Raw genomic sequence first — 26,386 nt, 5'->3', positions numbered from 1 at the left:
TTTCCTTTCTTCCTTTCTTCCTTTCTTCCTTCCTTCCTTCCTTCCTTCCTTCCTTCCTTCCTTCCTGCTTCCTCCCTCCCTCCCTTCCTTTCTTTTCTGTTTATAATAAAAGTGCATTTATTATAGTAAGTAGGATTCTTTTTAAAATTTTGTTTTTCAATTACAATTCACATTAAATGTTATATTAGTTTCAGGTGTACAGCATAGTGGTTAGACATTTAGACAACCTACAAAGTAATCCCCGGGGTAAGTCTGGTACCCACTTGGCTCCATACATAATTATTACATTGTTAACCATATTCCCTATGCTGTACTTTACATCCCCATGACTATGTTGTAACTGCCAATTTGTACTTCTTGATCCCTTCACACTTTTCACCCAGCTCCCCAACCCCCTCCCATCTGGCAACCATCAGTTTGTTCTCCGTATCTGTGAGTCTGTTTCTGTTTTGTTTGTTTGTTTATTTTGGTTTTTAGATTCCACATATAAGTGAGATCATACACTATTTGTATTTCTCTGTCTGACTTATTTCACTTAGCTTAATTCCCTCTGGGTCCATCCATATTGTCACAAATTGTAAGATTTCATTTTTTATGGCTAAGTAATATAATATCCATTGTATACATATACCACATTTTCTTTATCCAATCATCTATTGATGGGCACTTAAGTTGCTTCCATGTCTTGGCTATTGTAAATAACTCTCCAGTGAACATAGGGGTGCATATGTCTTTTAGAATTAGTGTTTAGTGCTCATTGTGATTGTCCGACAACATGACCTGCAGCCTTGTTCTGTTATCAGCACGGATTTGGCAAGAAATACAATCCTTCCGTTCTCAGAGCACAGTTTCATTATTTCTTCAACTTTTCTGTATACAACCGTTCTCTCTGTAAGACAGTCTTTCCTTGCTGACCCAGTGAGCCAGGAGATGCCCTGCTAGGTATCGATGTTGTTCAAGCAGCCTTTGAACACATAATAGCTGCTTTCCCTTCTTGTTTGAACATCTTTCACCCAAATAGGCAGTTCTGGAATATATTCTACCACATAACAGTTGGTCTTTGACTCACTATCTTTTTGTTATTATGGTCAATTCCTTATGAACACAAAACCAAAGTATGTTAGGACATCATACACTTGCAATTCCTAAATCACTCGTCTCTGCCTTCGCCATCTTTGTTCCACATAAATAACAATTGTAAGGCATGTCACCAATTTCCCATTCTGTAAATATTTCCTCAATCAGATTCACTTTGTTATTAGCCATAGGAGACCCAATAAAGTAGAAGAGAGTTGAATTTCTCATTCACCCATCTTCTTGTACATTTTTAATTTATTTTGTTCGTGTTATGCAGAAATGTGATTTCTGCATGCCTGAGTATTGATGAATGGGCTAAGCATCTAATATGATCACTAGACTTTTTGTATGCACAGCAGAATATAATTCAAGGAAGTTTTTGAATCACATTTTTCCCCCTAGGACATTGTATCTAGGATTTGCTTGAGCAAATCTCAAAAATCTTCAACTTCTAAAATCTGTTGGCTATGCACAGCAATTATTTTAAAATTGTTTAAATTCTTAGCTGCCATAAATACAAAGGAATTTTTTTCTGAAAATATTTTTGTAAAATACGGTGTTTTGAGGTTTGATGAGTGAGAACAAACTGGATTAGAGTATCCCATTTTTCTTTGCCACGTTCTTCTTTTTCTCATGCTGTTTTATATTCCTTGTTATAGCTAGAAGAAAAGATGGTGTTGCATGGTTAACATGAAGAGCGGCAAAATTGTTATTATGCTTTTTTTAAAATTAAAGTTTGTTGGGGTGACAATTATTAGTAAAGTGACATAGATTTCAGGTGTACAATTCTGTATTACATCATCTATACATCAACATTGTGTGTTCACCACCCAGAGTCAGTTCTCTTTCCATCACGTATATTGGATTCCCTTTACATTGTGCTTTTAACTTATTGCTCACACAATTGGAAGAATTCTAAAACAGGATTTTTTAAAGACCTGTGGGTTAACCGTTAAAAATGTGATTCCTAAAGATTCTCTTTAATACCATGAGTCTGGAATACAAAATAATTATATAGATATAGGTAAATACTTAATCTCTATTATTCTGCCTTTTTATGATAATTTCAATCACAACAATATTTTACCCTAAAGGGATATAGTGTTCTCCTGAAAGTTGACTAGTTAATTCACTTTCACAATTTTCACATAGATTATTAATATATTTCCTTATTCTATACATCTGAAAGTTCTTAATAACTGATTTTTTTCATGTTGCGTTCACAATAGCATTGACTATTGGTGCATTTTGCATGAACAAGTTAGATCTATAGTCTTACTGACATAATTTCTACATATAAAGTACATAAGCTTCACTTGCCAGTTATATCTAGAATATACACTCCTCTTTCCAGGTGAATATTAGCATAGTAAAATGAATTTAAAAATATGTCTTGTTAGCATTACTCAGGTTATGTATATTACAGATGAAAACAGCCTCGCTGATCACAAAAGTCAGTAATCCAACAAGTATTTGGGGATTCCAGAAAAGATAGTGAATGAGGCAATTGGACTGTCTGACCAAAGGCCACGGTCATGATTATATAGTGAGAGATATTCAAGTCAGAATTAGACAGAATGAATAAAACTCAAAGACAGAGAGATATAAGAGGTGGAAAAAAGAGACAAGGGCAGAAAGAGAAATGGGGAGGGAAGATGAAAGATGGTGCAAGAGAGACATAGAAAGAAGTAAACGCAGAGACAGAGACAGTGACAAAGACCACGTAGATAAGGAGGCTGCCATGTGAAGAAATTGAAACTTCAATCCCTGTTATTCTGAAGACACTCACGCCTGTGAAATGAGAACACAGCACCAAAGGGACAAAATGAGACCCCTTGGTAACTTCAAGCCCCACTTTCCCTACCAAAATGGCTGCATGGCTTTTGCCAATCCCTCAGCACATCTGTGCCTCAGTTTCCTCATCTATAAACCCAAGGCATCCTATTTGGGATCAACCGTCCCACTGGGTAAATCTCTACGGTGTCCATCCTGAAAGGGAGAGTTGTGGACGTTCACCACATTTTTTCAGAATGGTAGAATAGCATTTAAACATTGGGAAAAATCAGATGTGTTTCAGAGAGCTGGTTTCGATTCTCCCATGCTTCCCTTCTCACCAGAAAATTTTATGGCTCTTGGTCTTTCATTATTCAGTTGAAACCTGTTCTTTTCCTTGTAGCTGACTATGGAGGGGTATGTTCTCTTTGGTTCATTAATATTCTTGACCTTGACCCCCCACTCCTGCAAAAAGCCCATCAATATGCACATGATTGAATTTGATGGGCCTCATTGATATGTATGAGCTCATCTTGGGGCATCATGAGCCACAGGCTATCCCATCCTAACTGCCTATGGTTGTAACCACTTACAGAAAACCCTCCTTGGGGAAACCTGCAGTCTCATACTACAGACAGGTTGGGGGCAAAACAGTCGGGCCAATTCCCAGATAATCTAGGGATCATGGGAGCAGAAACTTAAAGCAGGCTTGTGGAGACAGGACTCTCTCAGGACTCTCAAGAAGGACTCTCTCAAAGTTACACCTCAACCTAGAAACCTGGGAGGGTGTGAGAAGTGAGGCCTGGGGGCTCCCACAGCAAGGAATGAGGGTCTATAGCAGGGGGCTCTCTTAGAGGAAATATAAAATGAGCCATACATATCATTGTAGGTTTCATAGTAGCCACATTTTTTAAAAAAAAGAAGAGCTGCAACTTATTTTAATAATGTACTTTGTTGAATCATGACATCCCCAATATTACCACTTCAACATGTAATCAACACAAAAATTATTCATGAGATATTTACTTTTTGCATAATACTTCATCTTCAGAATCCAGCAAGTATTTTACACGTACAACACATGACACTTAGAACTCACCACATTTTACGGGCTCAGGGGCCACAAGAGGCTGGTGGCTGTCATATTAGACGGCACAGCTCTAGAGCCCTGGGAAGGAAAGGCCAGAGAAAGTGGGCAGGTGGCCTGGGGGGCAGATTTCCTTTTCTGTTAAGGAACTTGAGGGAGTGGGTGGAGGCAGACTATGTGAAGGACAAAGGCTGCCGGTATCCTAAGTTTGGGGAAAAGAGATGGAAGTAAAGGAACTAGCCTGGACAATTGCCTGTTAAGTTCTTGGTGGTGGACTAATATTTGTGTGGTTCCACAAGTCTTTTCACCATCCCTCTAAGGTAAGACTCATTCTTCCTGTTTTATGAAGGAGGAAGCTGAGATTCAAAGAGATCGTTCTGACGTCCAGTCGCTTCTTCCTCCAAAGGCAGCCTGAGCACATAACAGAATAGGGGTGTGTGTGTGTGTGTGTGTGTGTGTGTGTCTTACATGGAGCTTTTGGTTCAGATATGGAGTCATTTGCTGCAGAGCAGCAAAAAGACGTAATTTGAAGATACACTATACTCCAGGCCCTTACTCCCGTGAGCTCCCGTAATTCTCACAATAGTTTCCATATTTAGATTATTATCTCCACTTAACACATGAGAACATTGAGAACTGGAGGTCAAAGAGGTGAACTGACCTTCCCAAAGCTACCCAGCAGCTTGAGGTTAATGAATTAACTACGGTGCACCTTCGGTGAGGCAGGGACGTAAGCATGAGACCATAGGTGGTAAAGGGTTTAGAGCAAGTGGCAAAGTGTATCTCTCTCCTGTCCTATTAGTCATCTGACTTGTATGCCCTCTGCCATTTGCAAATAAATTTCAAGCATCTACTGCACTTTTAATAAGATCTTGAGGTGGGTTTTATTTTCTCACATTTGAAGATTGGGACAACTACCCACGTCTGACTGTGGTTTGACTCCACACCTTTCTTTCAACATGGTGACAGCAGCAGGCTGCCAGCTCCAGCTACCCCATGGCCTGGGACAAAGGGTCCTCCAAATGTTTGAACATGCCAGTACTTGAGGAATAACTTGGTCCTAAACAGCATGTTCCAGACGTGGGACTCTGGCCATTAAGGGTCACTTTACAGTTCAATCATTGTCTTGAATTGCCCCCAAATTATTTTCTATTAATATCAAAATAGATTCAATAATATTCCAGAACGTCAGTACATATCAACTCCTCATGTTTGCACAAAATCTTTTATGGTACAAAGAAGCAAGCCATACAAACATCTGGGGGTGGAGGAAGCATCCCAGGCAGACAGAACAGCAAATGCAAAGGCCTTGAGGTTAAGCAAGCTCGGCTTGTGCAAAACACATTAAAAAGGCGAGTGTAGCGGGTGCAGATCAAGGGAGGGAAGAGTGTGGGGGTGGTCAGTTAGCTCAGTTGTTTAGAACATGGTGCTAATAACACCAAGGTAGCCGGTTCAATACCCGCATGGGCCACGGTGAGCTGCACCCTCCTTAATAAAAAGGGGGAGGGAAGAAGGAGAAGGGATGGGCTTCCAGGGGAAACCCATGGTGTGGACTGTGGAGTTTATTATATAAACGTGATGGAAAATTTTGAATTAATGAATGCCACCTCTCCCTCCTTGAATCCCTCCAGCGGCTTCCAGTTGCATTGAGAATATAAAGAAGGCACTGCAGGGTCCTGCCCCATCTACCTCACCAAGCACCTGTCTGGCCTCACTCCTCCTTGCTCATGGCCCCAGACATGCCAGTTTGTTTTTTTCCTCCAATACAACCAGCTCTTTACCATCTCAAGCTCTGCCCACACACCCCAGCTCCCCTCATGTCTGCCTCATCCTTCTCTTCCTCCAGGTCTCACTTCCATGTCGTTTTCTCAGAGGTGCTTCCCCTGACTTCCCAATGAAAGATAACCTTGCCACACTTAATCCTTAGGTTCATGGGCTTCATAGCAATAATCGCATCTAAGAGGTACATTTGTCACTGGTGTATTCAGGTCCTGTCTGTCTCCTTCATGGGTAGTCATCTCTGTGAAGGCAGGAACCATGCCCATTTCACACACTGCTGTGTACTCATGACCTAGCACCGCACCCCACACTGTGTAAGTGCTCAGTAAGTATTTGTTTCTGAATGAATGCATAAAAGCATGCTCCCAGAGAGAGCCTGTCAGCAGCCTTGTGGACTGGACAAGGGAGAGACTGGAAGCCAGGACACCAGTGAGAGGAATATCATAACAGTTTAGTGAGAGATGGTAAAATCCTGAATTTTATCAATAATAGCAGAGACAGAGAGAAAGGAATGGGTTCTACAGCTAGCTATTCAGAAAAAGCAGAATCCACTGGATTTGAGGACATAGAGAGGACAAAAGGACAGCAAAGCTTTATTCTTGGGGTGATAACTGGAGAGATTGGGAAAAACACTGCTTTAGTCTCTTCGGGCTGCTGTAACAGAAATATCGCAGATGGGGTTGCTTGTAAACAACAGAAATTTCTTCCTCGTGATTCTGGAGACTGGTTAGGTCAAGATCATGGTGCCAGCAGTTTTGGTGTCTTGTGAGAAATCGCTTCCTCAAGGTCAGCCATCTTCTCACTGTGTCCTCACAGGGTGAAAGGGGCAAGGGAGGTCTCTGGGGTCTTTCATAAGGGCACAGATCCCTTTCAGGAGGGCCCCACCCTCATGGCCTAAGCACCTCTCAAAGGCTCCACCTCCTATTACCATCACCTTCAGGGGATTGCAACATATGAGGTGTTTTGGGGGCGTTTAGTCCATAGCAAACATAGTGCAATTAAATTAAATAATGTGTCGGGGAGGATAAGACATTTTGGGCTACATAGCAAATGCCAAATTTTGGAATTTGAGGTGTTTGATGGGTATCTAAGATGGACATGTCCAGGAGTCAGTTGAAAACACAATTCTGACACTCAGAAGTGAAGTTTGGCTGGAGATGTCTGTTAGGAACCATGACACTATTTTGGCTAACATTTGTGGAGTGCTTGCACACACTAAGACTCATGCTCAGCCTCGAGGCAGTAAACAACAGTGGCTAAGTGCCCAGTTTCTGGAGTTAGATTGTCAGCATTCAGTTACCAGCTCCATCACTTACAATGATTGCAATCTTCAGCAAGGAGCTTAAGCTTTCTGTGCCTCCATTTCTCTATCCGTGCAGTGGGGATAACAATAGTATTAATATCTACGTCATTGGGCTCGTATCAGGATTTTAAGGAACTTAGAATGGTGTGTAGCATTCAGTGAGGATTACCTGTTATCTTCAATGACCCCAGTGAATCATGATGAGAAGCGTAAATAGTACATAGAATTAGTTAGTATTCCCATTTTTTCAGGCTTGGAGAATTTAAATAACTTCCCAAGGTCACCCTGGTGTTAAATGGTGGAGTCAGGATTTGAACCCAGAGCAGGCAGCCTCTGTCATCAAAGGCAGGTCCAACTCCAGGGTCTGAACCGCCGGCCGGAGTTAGAGTCCTAGGCAGGTAGGCAGAGAATGAGACGTCACTCAGGAAAAGCATGTTTGAGGGATGGTGCTATGATTAAGAATAACAAGAGAAATCAGAAAGATGCCCCCATATGTGACAGGAAAGCCAGGTGTGGTAAAATTGGGGGCATATTCTGCAGCTCAGGTGCTCAGCGGCGCCACCTCCCTAGTGGAGAACCTAAATCAGTGGCTTGGGGATTTTGATTGTCAGCCCGTCACCTGGATTTGTGGTTAACAGTTGGTGCCATTTGATGTCTCTCCCCTGAGCTGCCCTGACCTTTGTCTTAATCATTCATAAATGTAACAAATAATTTACAAACAAAAAGCACTTTTACCTCAGGATCTAATCGGACCCTCATGGCCTCCCCCAGGGGCAGGAATTATTAATGTACACTGTGCAGGGAAGGAAACAAAAGCCTGTAGAGGGGAAATGCTTTATGGAGCTTAAGAGTTCTGACATTGGTGTAGACAGGTCTGCAGCTGAATCCAAGATCTGTCACCATCTGTGATCCTTGGGTACGTGACTTAACTTTCCAAATCTCAGTGTCCCTCTTTTGTAAAATAAAGCTGATCATGCCTTCTCCATAGGTTTCTAGGAGTAAATTGGCTTGTGGTTGCAGTAGGCACCCAAAAACTCGTAGCCAGGAGGAGATGTGGTAATAGTAGCTGAGCCTCAAGACAAGCCCAGACCACCAATTCCAAACCCTGGGTTGTTGTTTCTGCTGAGAATGGCATTTTTAGGTGTCACTGAGGAAATAGCATGGAGCCAATAGAGCTAGTAGAAATTTTGGTTGATGAAGATAGTAAATGCTGATTGTTAAGGTACTTTAACATCCAGCCAAAGAGATGAGTGTGGTCCACAGGGAGGGTTAAGGCTATATGTACTGTTTTCATGATGAATAGAGCCTTTGAAGCCATTTATGTGGGTTAGAATCCTGCCATTTCCTCACTGTGTAACCAACTCAGGCAAATTATGTCGCTTCTCTGAGCCCCAGTTTCTTCATTTGTAAAAAAGGGATTAAAAGTATCTATCAATTGATTTATGAGAACCAAGTGGCATGCAATGTGTTGGGCATCTAGCCTGGAACATAGTAAGTGCTCAACAAATGCTCCATCTCTCCTTTTCATCACACCCTCCCCTCCATAATGACAGTTTCTATTTTTTTCTTTCCTGTAATAATGTTATTCTTTATTACTCTCTGGGGATAGAAAGAAAAACAGCACACATGGCATCAAACCTGGGAGTTAGTGGAAGAGGAAGGAGACCCCCTGGAGCAAAATTTGTGTCTTCCTTAAATCCAGAAAGAAGAGAACAGCCAAGATGAACCGCTGGTCCAGTTACCTGCTGGGATGGGCGGTCTTCCTCCTCTAATCCTCTGAGACAAAATTTACTGAAAAATGATGGGGGAGGATTTAGAAACTGGAAAGAATGAGTAGGCCAAAGTAATGATTCCTGGATCCAAGATGGCTTAGTGGACATCTCAGACAGACCTGGAGTTTCGACCCTGGATCTGCCACTTTTTCTCTGTCTGACCTTGGTTAAACAATGTAACCTCTCTGAGGTTGGTTCTCCACCTGTGAAAGAGGAACAATGGCATTTCCTTCATGGGGCTATTTTGAAGATTAAATAGAATAATGGACATAAGCATCTTTCATAATTTTGAGCCCCTAGTAGGGGGAATGCAAATGCTATGTTCATTAAAAAGAGGGGGCTCATAGTTCCAATGGACTGAACCCACAGACACTAACTTGATCACTCTCGTTACACTTTTTTTTAAAAAAATTGTGGTAAAATACGCAGAACGTAAAATTTAGTTACCGTCTTAATCATTTTTAGGTGTACAGTTCAGTAGTGTTAAGTACATTCACATTTTTGGGTAATGAATCTCCAGCATTCTTTTCATTTTGCAAAACTAAACCATCTGAATTAAAATGCCTCCTATTTCCCCCTCCCCTCAGCCCCTGGCAACCACCATTCTACTTTCTGTCTCTAAGAGTTTGCCTACCCTAGGTACCTCATATAAGTGGAATCGTATGGTATTTGTCCTTTTGTGACGGGCTTATTTCACTGAGCATAATGTCTTCAATCCATGTTGTAGCACATGTCAGAATATTCTTCCATTTTAAGGCTGAATAATATTCCATTGTATGGATAAACCACACTTTGTTTATCTGTTGATGGACACTTGAGTTATTCTACCTTTTGGATCCTGTAAATAATGCTGCTGTGAACACGGGTATGCAAATATCTCTTTGAGAACCTGCTTTCAGTTCTATACCCAAAGTAAAATTGCTGGGTCATATGGTAATTTTTAATTTTTTTGAGGAACATCCATACTATTTTCCATAGTAGATGTACCATTTTACACTCCCACCAACAGTGCACAAGGTTTTCAATTTCTCCATATCTTTGCCAACACTTGTTATTTTCTGCTTTTCCTTTTCATAGAAGCCATTTTAGTAAATGGAAGGCTACATTCTTAATGTATCTAGGATCTAAATTAACCACCCAAAGATTGTACGGTGAGCATGGAAATAGAACAAAGAGAGACCTTGATCACATATAGTTCACTTAAGCTATAGTGAAACATTCTCTATAATTAGAATCCTTTTCTGCCTGACAAGTGCTTTTTCCTTGGTTAGGCTCAAGAAACACTCTCATGTTTATGTGCTTTCATTCCATGAATTCCTTTTTCAATGATCACATTCTATATTCCAGAGATTCCTAGCTTGCGGTCACTGGGCAAGCACCAGAGTTCATGAAACCCCAGATTTATATTAAAAAGGTGTGTATTTATCGGGGTAGTGAGAACAGCTATTGCAACAGACAAACTCCAAACTGTCAGCAGCCTAGCACAGTAACATTCTATTTTCTACTCCTACAACATCCAACAAGAGCACCACCTCTGGTCAGCAGGGACCCAAGCTTCTTCCATCTTGAGGTTCCACCATCCCCTAAGGCTTCACAGTGCGCTGTGCGTTCTTTGCGTTCGGCTGATAGACAAAAATCGAGAGTCTGGAGAACCTTTGAGGAGAGTTTTCTTGGCCAGGCCAGGAAGTGACATACATCACTCCCTTCCACCTCAATGGGCCCAAACTCATGATGCTTAACTGCAAGGGACTTTGGGAAACGTAGTTCAGTTGTGCATTTGAGAGGAAAATAAAGCTGGTTTTGGTGAACACACAGCAGTCTCCACCACAAGGACATACGAGCATTTTCCTAGAGAGAAGGTCTGGATTCTCAAAAGAACAGTCAAGTCCCTAAAATGTTAAGCACCTACAGTTTATTCAGACAGGGAACAAGGTATTTTACCGAGTGTCAGCTTTAGTTATCGTCTTGTTCTGATCATGCCTTCCTGAGACCACAACCACAATCCTCTGCTGAAACTCAGTATCCCCAAGTCTCTTCCACAATATTTATCAACTCATTTATTCAATACATGTTTATTGAGTGTTTCCTAAATGCCAGGCACTGTAGTATAGGCCAGAAACAGAGCAATAAGTAAAAACCAGGCCTTACACGGAGAGCTCACAGCGAATGGAAGTGACAGATACTCAGATCATTATATTCTTTTAAAAATTGGTAAGTACATCTATAGAGATCAGCTCTGAGGATTATAAGAGTGAGGGAGGGTATTCATCCAGACTGGACCGAGTCTTCCTGGGTGAGGTGGTGAGAGGCAGGGAGTAAAACTAGGAAGAGAGGAAAGGCATTCAAGGCACGATGAAGGACATGAACAAAACCCCAACAGCAAGAAAGAACATGGAGTAAGGGCAAGGACATGCTCATCAGGGAGTGAGAACAGAGAGGGCAGCAGGGCCCGGATTATGGAGGATTTTAATCCAGTTGAGAAGATGAGACCATCTGTCGGATTACTTTGCAGATGGCTCATAGAGTCTATGATGTGTTGATTCTTACTAACTCTCAACAATAACCTTAATTCTATGTACGGGGGGCATCCGGCTGCCTTCCCCCTCACCACCAGCACCCCCTGTACTCAGTGATGTCTGTGGTCGAGGAAATTCATTGGTGATGACGATGACGGTAATGCTGACGGTAACATTTGTTTAGCAGCAGCCGTGCTCTATGTGCTCCTCTAAGTACTTTCCAGATATTAAGTGGTTGAGACCTGCAAAACCAAGACCAAACTACTCTGAGACCCAGAAGAGGCCCAGAGGTGGAAAATGCAATGTTACTTAAGGATCCCTAATTGTATCAACGCAACGGTGAGGCTCAAAGATGGAGGCCTGCCTTTCCCACTCTCTCCCAAATCCTCCCTCATCCTTAGCATGGTCTTTGCCAGATTACACAGGGTCAGAACCTGATCCAGAACGAGAGATGGGACTACTAGGTTGAAGACAGAGGTCGTGTCTTGTCCATCTGTATTAGTAATGGACCAACTATTGCATTAGGTTGGTGCAAAAGTAATTGCAGAGGTTGCATTGGCATGAATTCCTGATGGATTGATAAGATTTGGAAAGTCACTGATGACATGGAAAAGGTGTGGTAAGTGGAAGGAACACCAGGGAGAAAGGAGCAGAAGTTGGAGAACACAGAGCAGGTACCAAGTGTGCACCAGAACCTAAAAATTCAGAGAGTGATCATAGAAGATACAACCCCTGGGGTGGGGGGTTGTTGGATTATGGATACACTTGAACATCAGACTAAGAATTTTGGACTTTGGTCTTTAGACAGCAGTTAGATGCTGAGATTTTTGAACCAGAGAGTGTCACAATTCAAAATTGACATATTCTACTTATTCCTCCCACAAAAATGATCTCCTCTCCCATCTGCAAAGGACTCCAACCTTTTTCATTTATCCAGTGACTCAATCTACACGTGTTGAGCTCTGTGCTAGGAACTGAGGACATAGTAATGAAAGATTCAGTCTGTGACCTCAGAAGGAAACAGGCTATAAACTAATGTAAGCTCTTGTGACGTCACGAGTCAGGATTACTGCAGAAACATGCACGGGTGTTACGGGATCACAGAAGAGGGACACTAGGCCTCTAAGAGAGGTGGGGGACACCTTCCAGCAGCATAACTAAGAGACAGTGGAAAGAGGAAAGGGTGTTCCAGACAGAAACAGTGACATGAGCAAAGACAGGGAGGGGAGCTTCGTGCACGATTCCTTTCAGTTTTCTCCAAAACCATGGGAGAAAAGTGTCATCATTACCCACATTTCACAGATGTGAAAACTGACACTTAAAGCAAGTAAGTGACTAAGATAAGGCCACATAATAAGAGACAATCCTGAAATTGAACCCCGTGAATCTGACCTCAGAGTTCCAGCTAATAATCAGTCCACTCTCCTTCTGATGGGACATTTTGTCCCTATGACAAAGGTGCCCAGTGAACAAGGAAGGGATGGGGGAGGTGGAAATGAGTCCTGCCTGAGCATGTGTAGGAATAGGCTACTGGAAAAGGTGGTCCGAGGAGTAGCCAGGGGCAGAAGCAGGAGAGGTGGGAGATAGTGAGCTCTCTCAAATAACATGGGGGAAGGGGGTGCAACAAAAACACTTGCAGAACCTGTCCCCCCCCACACCCAACCTCAAACTAGGAGAGGAGTGAGAAGGAATGGCCACTTTGGAAAATCACACAGGGTGTTGGAGTTGGAAGTGTCACCTTCAAAGTCAACAGTGCCGTCTCCATTCACATCGGCCTCCTGGACAACCTTGGAGACCTCCCGGGGGATGAGCTTCTCTCCCAGAAGCCTTTGCATGGCCTGCTGCAACTCTCCCAGGGTGATTTTCCCATCTCCGTTGGTGTCAAACTGATTAGGAACAGAATCGCAGGCATTAGGGGCGCCGACCCCTTGCGCAGTTGAAAATCCATATATAACTTTTGACTCCCCTAAAACTTAACGACTAAATAACCTACTGCTGATCAGAAGCCTTACCAATAACACAGTCAGTAACACATATTTTGTATGTTATATGTAATGCATACTGTATTCTTACAAAATAGGCTAGAGAAAAGAAAACGTTATAACGAAAATCCTAAGGCTCATCTGTGAGTTTTTTCAAATTGATGCAACTCTCCAAAAAATCTTCCAATGTATTTGCTGGAAAAAAATCCATGTATAAGTGGACCTTCACAGTTCTAGCCCATGTTATTCAAGGTCAACCATATTAGCGGTGACGATGACAATAATTAATTATAGCAGCAGTGGAGGGGGGAGGGGGGTTCATACAGTGTGAGGGATATAAATGATAAACGTCTAAGTATTACTTTGTCTTGTGTACCTGAAACTAATAAAATAAAAAATAATAGCAGCAGTAATTATTGATCACTGGCTGTGACGCAAGAGCGAAGCTAAGAGCGTTTGCACATCAACCACGAGAATGTCAGCTCCTGAAGGCAGGTGATTTGACTGCCTTGTTCACTGGTCCGTGCTCAGTCCCCAGAACCGTGCCTTCCACGTGCTAGGCACTGGATAAATATTTGTTGAATTAGTAATTAGTGAACTACCACCAAGCCTGTACACTGCACACCCTTAGCCAATCTACCAGAGCGTCTCATATGTTTTACCTCCAAGACATATCGGGCCGCCAACTCTCCTTCTCTAGCTATGCCGATGCCACAATCACCTCTTCTTGTCTGGGTTATCGCGACAGCCTGCTAATTGGTCTTCGGGCTCCCATCGTGGTCCTATATGGTCTGTTGTCCACACATCAGGACTTCACACAATATTATTCTTTGTTTTTGTCTCATATAATTGAAACATATCAGACCGTGTCCCTCTCCCTTGCTTAAAATCCTCCAGTGGCTTCCTATCCCACCCAGAATGAGATCCTGACCCACTCCTTCGGCAGCTCTGAGACCTTGTTTATTTCACGCCACGGTCTCTCCAGCTCGGACCTCACCAAGTACCCAGGTCTTTGCCCTTCCTAGGATATGCCTTCCTGCCTCCCAGCGCTTGTACCTGCCGCTTCCTCATACGATTCCCATAGAGCAGTGTGTCCAAAAGAAATACAATGCGAGCGAGCCTCAGGGGTAATTTTAAAATTTCAAGTAGCCACATTAAATTTAAAAAGTGAAAAGGAACAAGTGAAATTAATTTTTAATCATTTATTTTACTTAACCCAATATTTCCAAAATATCCTCACTTCAGCATGTAATCAATTGAAAAATGATTAATGAGCTATGTTACCTTCTTTTCAGGAAGACTGGCTTTCATAAGACTTAGCATTACCATACCAAGTACAGTAGTACCTCGGTTTTCTGTTGACAAACATTTCAGTTTACGAACGCCGTAACCCAGAAGTAAATGCTTCAGTTTTCGAACACGCCTCAGAAGTCGAACATGTCACAGCTTCCGCTGAGTACAAGGTCCTGAGGCCTATCTGCCGGCTGTTTTCGAACGTTTCAGAACTCGAATGGTCTTCCGGAACGGATTACGTTCGAAAACCGAGGTTCCACTGTACTTATACTCATATGAGTTTAGCCCAATTAGTGAACACACTCAGCATCCATGGACACCTAAGCTAAGGATACTACACCTTCATCCAGGGTGTATTGTACACTGACAGCACTTCTCAATTCAGACACCAAATGTTACCAGAGGTACTTGATCTGTATTTGGGTTTCACAAAATTTGTACTTGACAAAGAAAACTCACATTCCCACGTTGTTCCAAATGAATGTTTTCCAACGATTGAATTGAGTATTCACTTTTCAATGGAAACAAACTGAAGTTATAGTCAACTGAATATAAATGGAAATTAAATGTATAACTTAAGTGAATTGAATCAAAATTCGATAAAATTAAAAAACCCGTTCCTCAGTCACACACGCCACATTTCAAGGGCTTGATAGCCACAAGTAGCCAGTGGCTACCGTCTTGGACAGGGCATTTCTGTGACCACAGGAAATTCTGTTGGACCCTGCCACTCTAGAATTTATATGAATCTGGGAGAGACGGTCCCACCGCTAGTAGGGGGAGATCTCTCTGGGTTTTGGACCTGTGTTTGTCTGGATCCAGTGTCTTTCCTTCCAAACATGATATTGTTCTTTGTTTTTGTCTCATATAACTGAAAGCTCTCAGAGTAACAAAAGCATTTTATCAGGTGATAGAAGTGAACTTCAGCAAACCCCCTACCCTCCCTGGATCTCATTTTTTAAGCATCTCTATAGCAAGTGGGTTAAACCACATGATCTCTCTGGGTCCCCTTCTTGGATCTCAGGTTATTGGATTCCTTCTTCCTGTTATAGGCACGGAGCTTAGAGGTCCTAACATGTTTTGGAGATTACAGGATCCTGGATAAGATCTGTAATTTCCATGAGCCTCAGTTTCCTCCTATGTATGATTAAGATAAATGACTGACACTCTTATTTTTGAGGGTTACATTAGATAAAATAGGTAGAGGACCTTGTCTATGGCAAGTGCTTGGAATATGTTATTTTCCTTCCCTATAAATTCCACCATAGCTAGAAAAAATTGGTGTGGGCGGGTCCCGTTCATGGCTAATGAGTAATCATTGACCTCTGGGTGTCCTGCAAACACCTCCCGCGTTATGAGACTCTTAACTCACTTCCTTGAAGGCATCTCGTGTCTCCTGGACACCGATCATCCCAGCCGTTTCTGCAAGCAACTTGGGGGTCATTAGCTCCACAAAATCATCAAAGTCTACATGGCCACCCACTGAGGAAGGAAGAGGCAGGTCTGGTCAGATTGCACATGACCTCACCCTCCAGTACCTCACTTCACCCTTAAGATCCAGAAATAGATCTGCTCCCATCTCTCTGCCTCCTAAGAGCTTTCTCTCAAGCCCTCCTGTCCCTCTAATCTGAACAGGGGTGAACGGAGTGAGGTATAGTGGAAACAATTAACTGTCTGTGTGACGGAGCACATCTCTTAATTGGCTCAGATCCATGTTCTCTCATCGGTAGATGTGTAGAAGGAAGAGTATGAATGAAATGAACAGCAAAGTCTATTCCAGATGTGAATACTATCATGACCTTGAATTCAACCTTGTTTACTCAGTCACATGCCCAGAAGCAAACCCAATAGCAATTTTATCCCAGCTCCCATCTCAAAATCAGCTTTGGTCACCATCTAAAAAAAAAAATCCATCCTTTTTGCAACACTATTCATCAACATTAGCTCCAAGTCTAAGTTTGTTTCCAGCATCAAATGCAGTTCCAATCTTGTGCTCCGCTGATGAATCTTATTGGTGATGATAACAATCTACCAATACTAAGCTTTTATGGAGACTAAGCCTTTACCTGTATTATCATCTTTATCCCTTCTATAATCCCACAAAATAAGGGATGATATCACCTTCACTTGACAAATGGGGAAACTGAGACTCAAGAGTGGGGGTTAACTCCACTTTTTAAAATGACCACAATTAGTAAATAAGAAAACTGGGAATTGAACTCAAATCTATTTTAAAAAGTCACTCTTTTAACCACTTCAACTGCTGCCTCCCTAGGATATTCTGAACTGTTTCCTTCTAGACTGCCAGCCCCTCTGACACGCTTCCCCATCTCCAACTCTATTCTCAACCCCAGATCCTTCCCAATTCCACCCTTAGCTGTCCCCTAACCCCAGTCATCCCTCCCACCCGCCGGCCTCACAGTTCATGCGGATCTGCTGGCCCAGTTCAGTCAGTTCCATCTCCGTGGGCATGTAACCCATTGTCCTCATGAGATTCCCCAAATCCTTACATGAAATGAACCCATCTTGGTCCTTGTTGAACTCAAGAAATGCCTCCCGGAGCTCTGAAAGTTAAGAGGGAAGAACTTTGGGGGAACTTGAAACAGTCAATGAGGAAGAGTGGCATCCCTTGAAACCATCAACAAGGCACAGACTAGAGACTTTTCAAAGCAGAATACATTTTGAAAAACAAAAATTTCAATGGAGCGACGTATGAATGAAATGTGTTAGCAAGAGCAACGATTCCTGAGACCCCCAAAGGATAGCACTGAAGTCCTTCCAATTCTTGGGTGAAGTTATGGGAAACTTTGAAACCATCAAAAGAAAAAACTAACATTCTAAAACTCATGTGTCACTCCTGGGTCTCTGATACACTTGGGGATGGGGATGCCTTCTAAACACTTTGGGAGGTACCGACACTGCCTTGAGAAAGAGTTCCACAAAATCCCAGTTAAGTGGGAAAAGAGAGCGAAGTACAATTTTCACCTGAGGGGACTTACGCTGAAATGCACAAAGAGACAGAGAGCAGACAAGTGAGTAGATGGCGAAGTGGGGACATTTGGGGGGAGAAAGTGTTACCTTCAATCTCATCTTGTCCTAGTGGTCTTTCCTGGAGAGGAATCAGGGGAGAGAGAATTGGAGAGAAGGTCAGGTTCCAACATCCAATCTCAACACATCCCCACATTTTCCCAAGCTACTCCTCACCCCTTCTTGTTTCTTCTCTCATTCTTGCTTCCCTCTACCCCTCATCTTCCTTCCATCTCCTGACTCCCATTCCACAGCTGTTTGCTTCTCTCCCGCTTCCTCACCCCTCTCATGTCCTCTCTCCCATCTTTGAATCTTGACATCCATCCCATTGTGTGGGAAGTGGTCTTATAGGCCATGGAACTGATCTCCAGAGGAAGAGAGGGAGACTCACAATCACAGCTAATGTGTTCAGAATGCTGACTCAGTGCCAGGCAGCCTCCGCAATCATTTCATTTAGATTTCAGAACCGCTCTATGAAGTCAATCCACAGATCATTCCCATCTTATTTAAGAGGAAGCTGAGGGACAGAGAGGTTAAGGAACCTGCCCAAGGTCACGTAGCTCATAAGTGACGTTAAATCACTCCCCCGAGGCTGTACAGCAAGCCAGGCCCAGGGAACACTGGGATTTGAATTCAGGGCTGACTCCCAGGTCAGAATTCTTTCTATTACACCCCAACGACTTTTCCCACCTGCCTCCATCCTTTCTGCCAAGAGTTAGAATCTCTTTGTGTGGGACCAGTGTCCAGTGGCATCCAGGGTGATGGGTGCCAGCATGACCGATTCCTAAAACCTTTAAGAATTTCCAGTTATTGTTGCCGCCACCCACTCCTACATACACCTGAAGGGTCAGGCTTGGCTACAAGGCACATCACCTGGGAAATTCCACCAACCTCTGGGCCGTTTCACCCCTTATCTGCCTTTATCCTTGGAACCTTTCCCCTAGTTTATTATTCCCTTCACCCTAAATCCCCTCCCTCCCTTATTTATTTTATTTTATTGGGGGGGGGGAGGTGATCTAAAGCCTAACAATTAAAAGCATGCCCACTGAAATCAAACAGAGCTGACTCTGCCACTTATTAATTGCATAAGCTTAAAGCAAGTCACTTCATGACTCAGAGACTGTTTCCACATCTGTAAAATGGGAATGAAAGTATTGCCGCCCTTACAAGTTCTGACAATTAAATGACATCAGGAATGCAAACCCTTTACACAGGGCTGGGCACAGAGCAATGACTTAATAAGTGGCAGCTACTGCTATCATCTTCATCACTATAGGGGCCCATAGAAGACAAATCATGATGCTCGTCAATAATGACATCATCCCAGTTTTCCCTTTTTCTCCCCTTCACCTCCCCCATTTTGCTCCTGACTTCCAATTTCACCCTCACCCATTGCACTGACCCGCACGTCCTCACCACGCTCCTTGGAATTCTACCTCCTCAGCTCATGCCCTCCCCACCTGTCCCCCTTGTTGCATTGCACCCATCATGCCCCTTCTTTTCCCACATCCCAGCTCCCTTTGCCCCGCCCGCCATCCTTCCCACTGTCCCCAACCTCACCTTCTGTTTCTCAGCGATGCCTTTTCTCAAGATGCAGGCAGGGCCCATGGGGAACTGCATGGAGGGGCAGGCAGCGCTCACCAGGCACCAGTCTCAAGCTGGTCCCTCCTCCTTCCCCGCCCCCTTGGTGACTCAGCCTCCTTATCTTCTCTGTCACTTCTTTGCCAACTCTTCCTGCCTCTCAGCCTCTCCCTTGGTGCTCGTGTCATGGAGCTATGACAGCTGGGTTGGAAATCTCCACTGGGGTTGGAGAGGGATCAGAGCACTTCTGCCTCCCCATCTGGTCTGAGTGGGACGGGAGGGGGAGCCAGTTTCTGGCTCTGACCTTTTTTATCTCCAGAATGGAATTGGATAGTTTCAAAAGTGGGGATTCAAGCGCAGGGTACGTTGAGTGCTTGCTCTAAGCTTGGCCTCTGCTGGCCTTTGGGCGTGTGAAGATGGAGAGCACACGGCCCCTGACCTCAAGGAGCTTTGGAGTAAGTCAGGAACATGTGCCAATGGCAGGAAACGAGACCTCGGAGACAACCTGACTTCAGGAAGTAAGACAGCTTGGTGGTTAAGAACGTCGTATTTGTTCTTCCTCTGCTCATCTCCCTAATTCAGGGAGAGGAGCAAGACAGGCGTCCATGCTGGTGCAGGGGGTCGGGGAGGGTGAGAAGTCATGTGATATCTGAGCCCAAGGAGGCGATGAGGGTGTCCACACTGGGGGCTGGTTGGGGAGGGGGCTGGGGGCCATCAGTTTGGGGAGCCAGATTTCAAAAAGGGTGGTGGAGTGAGGTAGGAGTCCTACAGAGAGGGGCCTCCCATGGGGGCCTGGGAAGGTGAGGGTGGACCCGTGGATGTGACAGCATGAGCTCAGTGAGGAAGGCATCCCTACACAGGTATCGTCGCCTAGGGTGGGGGTTTGTCCTGAAGATGTCCACTCGTGGAGGCAGCATGAGTGTAGGGTGCTGGAGCCAGATCAGCAAGAAAGGCGTCCCCACAGGGGTGCGATGACAATACAGGAGGGAGATTGCTTATCCGTGGGGAGTATATTAAGGACAACGGGAATCAGGGCTGTCACTGTTGGAAAAGGGAGTGAATATAAAAGGGACAAAGTGGAATGAGCTCTGTTGGGCTGGAACTGGAGGCACTGGTGTGTCATCATGGACTTCGGTATAGAAGGATAAAAATGAACACAGCTGTCACTGCCTGTACAGGGACACGTGACCATACGTGGTCCAGCTCTCCAAGAGGACACAGAAGCTGTGAGACCCTGATAAATGAGCACCCCTCGCATCCAGATCTTGACTTCTAAATACCATTCTCCGGAGAAAAAGAACCGACTCCTAGGAGAACTGCTGGTTCCATGTCTGGAGCAGGACAAGTATAAGATGAGCCTAGAACACTCTGTGGTGCCATAAAGCAAACGTGCTCAAAGAGCGATGGGGACATGTCAGAAGGACAGAGGTCAGCTTGAAGTGCCCCTGGCCAAAATAAAAATAAATAATAACAAATTACATAGGACAGGAAACCAGGTGTCCATACACACATAAAGGGAAAAGTTTGATAATATTTACATGGCTCATAGTACAGTACCTCCTTTATACTCATCTCAAAGGAGTCACTTTATAGTGGGGAAACCAGGCAGAAACTCTTTCTCAAATAATTAAAATGAACATGAGTAATGCGACAAATCAAACTTATGCACTTTGATTCATATGCAATTATGAATTATAGCTCCTGCAAACCTCCTTCTTGCATACTTTGCCCGGAGCCAGGTCCAAGCATCACTGCCCTTGATGGCTCTCCACAATCTTTATAAAGAAAAGGATTTCACCAAGGGGATGGTCTGTGCTCCCCGCAACGCCAGGGTCATGTCTGCAGAATCCGCGTACTCCAGCCATCAGCGTGATCCTTCACTCCCAGGCCTTACTGTCACCTCCCTTCCTGGAGATAAGGCATCACATCCTCGCAGGGGCCCACGAGGCTCTCAAGTCACTATAGTTAGTGGCAACATGTGGGACCTTCTGCAGACCGCTGTGCTCAGACTCTGGTCCTCTATTTCCTAGGCAGTGACTTATATTCCTGTGCTTCACTTGGTAAATGGGATAACAAAAGTACCTACCTAGTGGGGCTGTCATGAGGGTCCTTTTTGAGGACGTCTTTGCCCCGCCCTGGCAGAGGGGACATGGCAGCCATGGCTGCTTGGGGAGGTGTGTTCGCCGGGGCCCTGCAGGCTGTGGGAAGAGCATGTCCCATGCCCAGCTTTCATTAGGAGACCCAGTTCCACACCTAAGGGAACCATGGGGATTCCCAGACATGCAATATTTAACACCTAATCAAACAAGTATTGTTTTGCCTTAAACATATTATTTGAACTTCATAAATATGGAAGCACATTAATTTGCCAGTCCTCTAAGGCAGAGCTCTTTCAGTTAGGAAAGCTTTTCGCTGAGAAACACAAGCCATTTTAGCAGTGGCATAATCACCCTTCCCTTCCACCCCCATGACAAACCCAGTTAGCCAACTGCTGCCCTTGGTTCACTGATTAAAGGGTTGTCAGGGCTACTTTCTCTGTGACTCTCCAGGCTTGGTTCTCATGATCACAAGCTGGCAACCCCAGCTCCAACCATCATATCCATAGTCGAGGCAGGAAGAAGGGAAGGAAGGGCTGCCACAACCAAGTCTCCTTTTTGATCAGGAAAAATAGTACCAACCACATGACAGGCGCCACGCTAGGGGCTGGGGATATAAGGATGAACCACACACATCAGCCACTGCCTGCCCCACCAGGGCAGGTCCGGAACACTTCTGGGGATTCTGAGGCCAGGCCTCGCCACCAGTCGGTGGGGGTCAGAGCTGGGAGTCTCACACAAGTCACTGCGCTGTCTCCCAAGAGCATGGAGCCTAAACCCCACAGGTGTGGGGCTGGAGCCAGCCCGCTGGCCCCCCCAGCTGCAGCCAGGTGAGCCCCTGCTGTCCTCGGCTGTGACAGTGCCTACCTGGCTAGGTCGTGGGGAGGTCATACGAGTGCATGTACATACGCAGTTGAGACTGCCACCGTCCAACAGCCACCACACATGGGGCTACTGAAGAGAAATTTAACTAAAAATAAATGGAATATTGGGTCCTCAGTCGCACCGGCCACATTTCACCTACTTGTCAGCCCCAGGTGGCTGGTGGCTGTCACGCTGCACAGAGCGGAGGTGGAACATTCCATCACTGCAGAAAGTTCTGTTGGAAAGCGCTGCTTTCGGCAGTTCCTGGCACACTGCCACACGCTACCAAAGTGGGAGCTATGAGAGCGGAGCCCAGAGCCCGGCACAGACCTCGACGCAGAGTAGGTGATCAATAATTATTTATTGAAAAACATAACCAGATGAATCCCAGGCCCCAGCTGAAACGAACGACACGCGCGCGCACACATACACACACACACACACACACACCCCCCACGGGTGACCGCACACTGGATGTGCTTAGCCATGGCGGCGCCCTCTTGCATCCCCCTGGAGGACGGGGCCTAGTAGAAATCCTCCAGGTCAGAGTCGGAGCCTGCGCTGTGCTGCTTCTGAATCTGACTTTGCTTCCTGTACAGATAGGCCACCTGGGGGGGGGGGGGGCGGGCAGTCAGAATCCGGGGCTGCCCACCCGCCCACTGCTCCACACCACAGTCCACCTCTCCAGGAAGCGGGTCCGGCCATGCAAGCTGCCCCTGGGTGAGCCCCCCGCTTCCAAGGGCCGCACCTGGGCACTGGTGGTGGCCTCCTCCGGCTTCTTGTCCTCACGGATGCGAATAAACCGAGGAAAGCGAAGGGAGATCCCCTTCTCACTGTCCACCTGGGGGGGGGGGGGAAATGATGGGACCTCAGTCCTCCCTGCAGAATTCCCTGACAACGTCACCCCTGCTCCCGTACCTCTGGCCCAGTTTCCACAGTGGGGCTAAGCAATGGGTTGTTGTATTAGGTTGGTGCAAAAGTAACTGCAGTTTTTGCACTTGTTTTTAACCTTTTAAACAGCAATGACTTTTGCACCAACCTAATAAATAGGCAATAAAGAGCTTGGGACCATCCCTGGTGCATAAGTGCTTAAGAAATGCCAGCTGCGATAGCTGTTATTAATATGAGAGCTGAGAGGCAGAACAGCAGAGTCAGGGAGTGGATTCTGGAACCAGACTGGGGTTCAAATCCCAGCTCCCAACTCCCAGGAGCCGTGAGACCCGGCACCAGTTACCTGACCTCCCTGGGGCTCTATTTCCCCATCTGTAAAATGGGGCTGTTCAGTATTTTTGTGAGGAGTAAATAAGTGTACACAAGTGATGTGCTTATTAGCAGTGCCTGCTGCACATAAATGCTCGGTACACGCTGCTCCCATCACTTGTTACCCAGGACTCTGACTGTCTAAGGTAGAGCATGAGTGAGAAATTTCAAAAAAAGAAATGAGATTCAAAAATATGAGTTCCGCCTTTAAATGGATGTCCACTTCTCATCAGAGAAGCGCATGCTAGATTTTGAAGGATCAGAAGCGATCTCAAAGGAAGATTAAATGTGATTTCCTGTTCTCCTGAAGGAGAGCTGTCCGAGTGCTGCCACAGGGCAGGGTTTCCCAAGTACCTGGTCCTTTAGCTGGTACTGAGCACTGAACCACCAGTGACAGAAGGAATTTTAAAACTTGGTGGCGTGAAAATTAATTACAGCTGAGAAATAAACGCAGCAGGAAGTGTCCTAAGCTTTTACTTAAAAGAACTGTGTTCAAAATGACCTAAGAGTTGAATGTGAGGTTATCATAATAAAGGGAGCAACTTCACTGTTTTCTTTCTACTCTTGGGGAATTTTTTTTTTTAAAAAGGAAGTTTTTGACCCCATTATCTGACATCCAAATAAATGCAAGCTCGTTTTCTTAACATCTCCGCCCCCCCCACACACACACTCTCCCATCTGAATTCCTTTGGAGGGTCTGGCCCAGGTCCCAGTCACTCACCAGGCCCCGGGCAGCAGGGTAGATGGGGGAGAGGGAGAGGTCGGCGCACTTGACCTCCCACACGGCGCTGGGCTCCAGCCAGTGGTCGGGGGCCACGGCGCCGTCCGCCCGGACGTAGGAGCGTGGGCTGGGCAGCACCAAGGCCTACAGTGGGTGGCGGGAACGTGGAAAAGAGGGTCTCAGGTCTCAGAATTGAGGCCGAGGGTTGGGGGGTGGGAAGTGAGGAAAATGGGGAAAGACAGAGGCACAGACACACCTCAAAGTATAATACAACGCCAGGGTGGGGGGAATGGGATAAGGGAAGAAATGAAAGACAGAGACCCTGGGAGCTGAGACAAGAAACTGAAGACTAACAGAGCCAGAGAAAGGGACAGACCCAGAGAGAGAAAGAACCAAATGGATAGAGACACCAACACACAGAGAGTCACACCCAAAACACCTGCAACCATGACAACAAAACTGCCACTTACTAGCGGCTTAGCTAGCACCCTAAGGATAAACTCAGGGAACCCGGCAATAGCGCCCTGCCCCCCAACCTCCTGGTGCAGCTGAGGCACTGAGCTCAGGGAGAGGAGGCTCCTTGAGTGGCTAGTGGCGGCAGAGCTGGGACTTGAAGCCGGCGCCGAAGCAAAGCCGCTCCACTGCCCCTGCCCTGTACACACTGAGCCCCAAGGCGGTGGAGGCCAAGAGCCCCGCGCACAGAACGTGCCGCAGAGGCTGCACCGCTCACCTGCAGGCTCTGGTGATGTTCCTCCAGCTCCTCGTCACTGAAGCCAGTTCCAAGCTGCAGGAGGACAGGTGGTCAGAGGCGCGGCACTCTCTCCCCGCTGCTGCCACTAAGGACCCCAGTCAGTGCACCAGCGCCCCCGCCCCGCTCCAGCCTAACCAGTATCCACAGAAAGCACAGAGGAAGGGCCGGGGGCTGCTGGGCACCCAGCCAACCCCGCACAGACCCTGGATGGGGAGCAATTCTCCCGGCTGCAGTCCCTGCTCCTTCTGCTCGGTCTCCCTGGCCCAGGAAGTCACCCCATGGGCCCCCAACATCCCACTTGCCCCACAACTGGTGTCATCTTCAATCTTAACACTGCCAAGAGTTTTCTTTCACCCACCAAAACATTTAAGGCTAAAAAATATTCCTGATGTCAGCAAAACAGCAAGATGGACATTCAAACTACGGATATAAAATGTCAACAGAAAGCCCTTTTTGTTTTGGGCCTTGAAAAAGATTTTCTCACCGTTTGTCCCCAGCAATGGCTCTTCCAGAAAACTATTCTAAGTAATACTGTAAAATGGTCACAGATTGGTGCCCCGAGATATTTGTGAACTGTAAAATCCCTTCTATCACAGATTACGTGGGTTAACGGATATGCAGTGCTCACTTATTCACAAATAAGAACAAAGTTGCAACGACAGACCATCCAACTACAGCACTGGTTCAGGAAGCTGGGGCCCAGCTATTGGAAAACTCTTATGCAAGCACTAAAGTCCTATGTGTAAGTCCTGAATGGCAAGTGAAAACACTAATGTTTCTTACCACTATATGACTTAAATGCATCTGACAGCATTGAAAATACAGTATTTATAGGGCGAAAACAGAAAAGAAAATTACTCATATAGAAGGATCACAACTTTGCAAAAATAAAAATAAAACATTCCCTCAAACGTTACTCGTGGTTGCCCCTGGGTAGTGGAATTGTGGTGGTATCTTATTCTGCTTCTGTAGCAAAAGCCGCAAATTTGTTGGATCAACAATGTGTGCAGCTTTAGACAAAAGCAAAACCCACTACATTCCTAGGCGCTTTTGCAGATGGGGGTGGGCCACGGAGCAAAGTTCTGACCCATAAAACTTAAGCAGAAGTTGTTTCACTGGCTAAAGCTGACTCAAGTGGCCCGTTCTCCCTCTGCCATGGGCCGAGCATGAATGGCCATGATGGCTGGAGCTCCTGCAGCCACATTGTGAAAGAGGCCTGAAGCACATGACAAAACCAGTGGGGAAAGTGAAAAGCCTGGGTCCCTAATGACACCGGAGAGCTGCCTGCCCACTTCCAGACCTCTTATTACATGAAAAGAAAAAGAATTTATTCTCTCACTCAAGCCCCATTATCTGAAAACTCAATTGCTGACACAGCTTCCCTACATCTTTCTATACAGGCCCATTTTTATATGAAGCAAGTTACTTATAGGATCAGAAAAGTAAATAAAAAATTATCCATCACAGGGAGGACATGAGAGACCCTTGGTCCAGGCCCTTCCTC

General features: G+C 45.3%; 2 protein-coding genes across 6 annotated transcripts in view; both read right to left on the bottom strand.

Annotated features, from left to right (window-relative positions):
- Positions 1-10,793: 10,793 nt before the first annotated feature.
- On the bottom strand, positions 10,794-19,229 carry CABP5 (calcium binding protein 5). 2 transcript variants are annotated; one of them, XM_074315863.1, is made up of 6 exons: positions 19,170-19,229; positions 17,661-17,691; positions 17,003-17,146; positions 15,955-16,064; positions 13,046-13,193; positions 10,794-11,549 (listed from the first exon to the last, which is right to left on the bottom strand). In XM_074315863.1, exons 1-6 carry the CDS (start codon positions 19,227-19,229, stop codon positions 11,488-11,490), a joined length of 555 nt encoding a protein of 184 aa, XP_074171964.1. In that variant the 3' UTR covers positions 10,794-11,487. The 2 variants fall into 2 exon arrangements, with proteins under 2 accessions (XP_074171964.1, XP_019608137.2); XM_019752578.2 differs by lacking the exon at positions 10,794-11,549 and having other exon boundaries at positions 12,972-13,193.
- A 3,263-nt stretch (positions 19,230-22,492) lies between these two features.
- LIG1 (DNA ligase 1) overlaps positions 22,493-26,386 on the bottom strand; it is a 33,960-nt gene continuing 30,066 nt past the window's right edge. For all 4 annotated transcript variants that reach the window (XM_019752616.2, XM_019752617.2, XM_019752619.2 and 1 more), the window contains 4 exons: positions 24,862-24,915; positions 24,132-24,275; positions 22,899-22,991; positions 22,493-22,758 (listed from right to left, as the gene is read on the bottom strand). In XM_019752616.2, the coding sequence (XP_019608175.2) occupies positions 22,675-22,758; positions 22,899-22,991; positions 24,132-24,275; positions 24,862-24,915 (375 nt within the window). In that variant the 3' untranslated portion in view covers positions 22,493-22,674. The remainder of the gene's footprint in view (positions 22,759-22,898; positions 22,992-24,131; positions 24,276-24,861; positions 24,916-26,386) is intronic.

Source organism: Rhinolophus sinicus, linkage group LG11 (genome assembly GCF_036562045.2).
Source record: "Rhinolophus sinicus isolate RSC01 linkage group LG11, ASM3656204v1, whole genome shotgun sequence".
Classification (NCBI taxonomy): domain Eukaryota; kingdom Metazoa; phylum Chordata; class Mammalia; order Chiroptera; family Rhinolophidae; genus Rhinolophus; species Rhinolophus sinicus.
This window is presented reverse-complemented; position numbering and strand designations above follow the sequence as displayed.

Coding starts and splice junctions, on each gene's coding strand:
- CABP5 (XM_019752578.2), bottom strand. CDS start 19,229: ATGCAGTTCCCCATGGGCCCTGCCTGCATCTTGAGAAAAGGCATCGCT. Junction 17,692..19,169: donor GCATCGCTGAGAAACAGAAG/GTGAGGTTGGGG, acceptor ATTCCTCTCCAG/GAAAGACCACTAGGACAAGA. Junction 13,194..15,954: donor CACGAGATGCCTTCAAGGAA/GTGAGTTAAGAG, acceptor GTTCCTAATCAG/TTTGACACCAACGGAGATGG.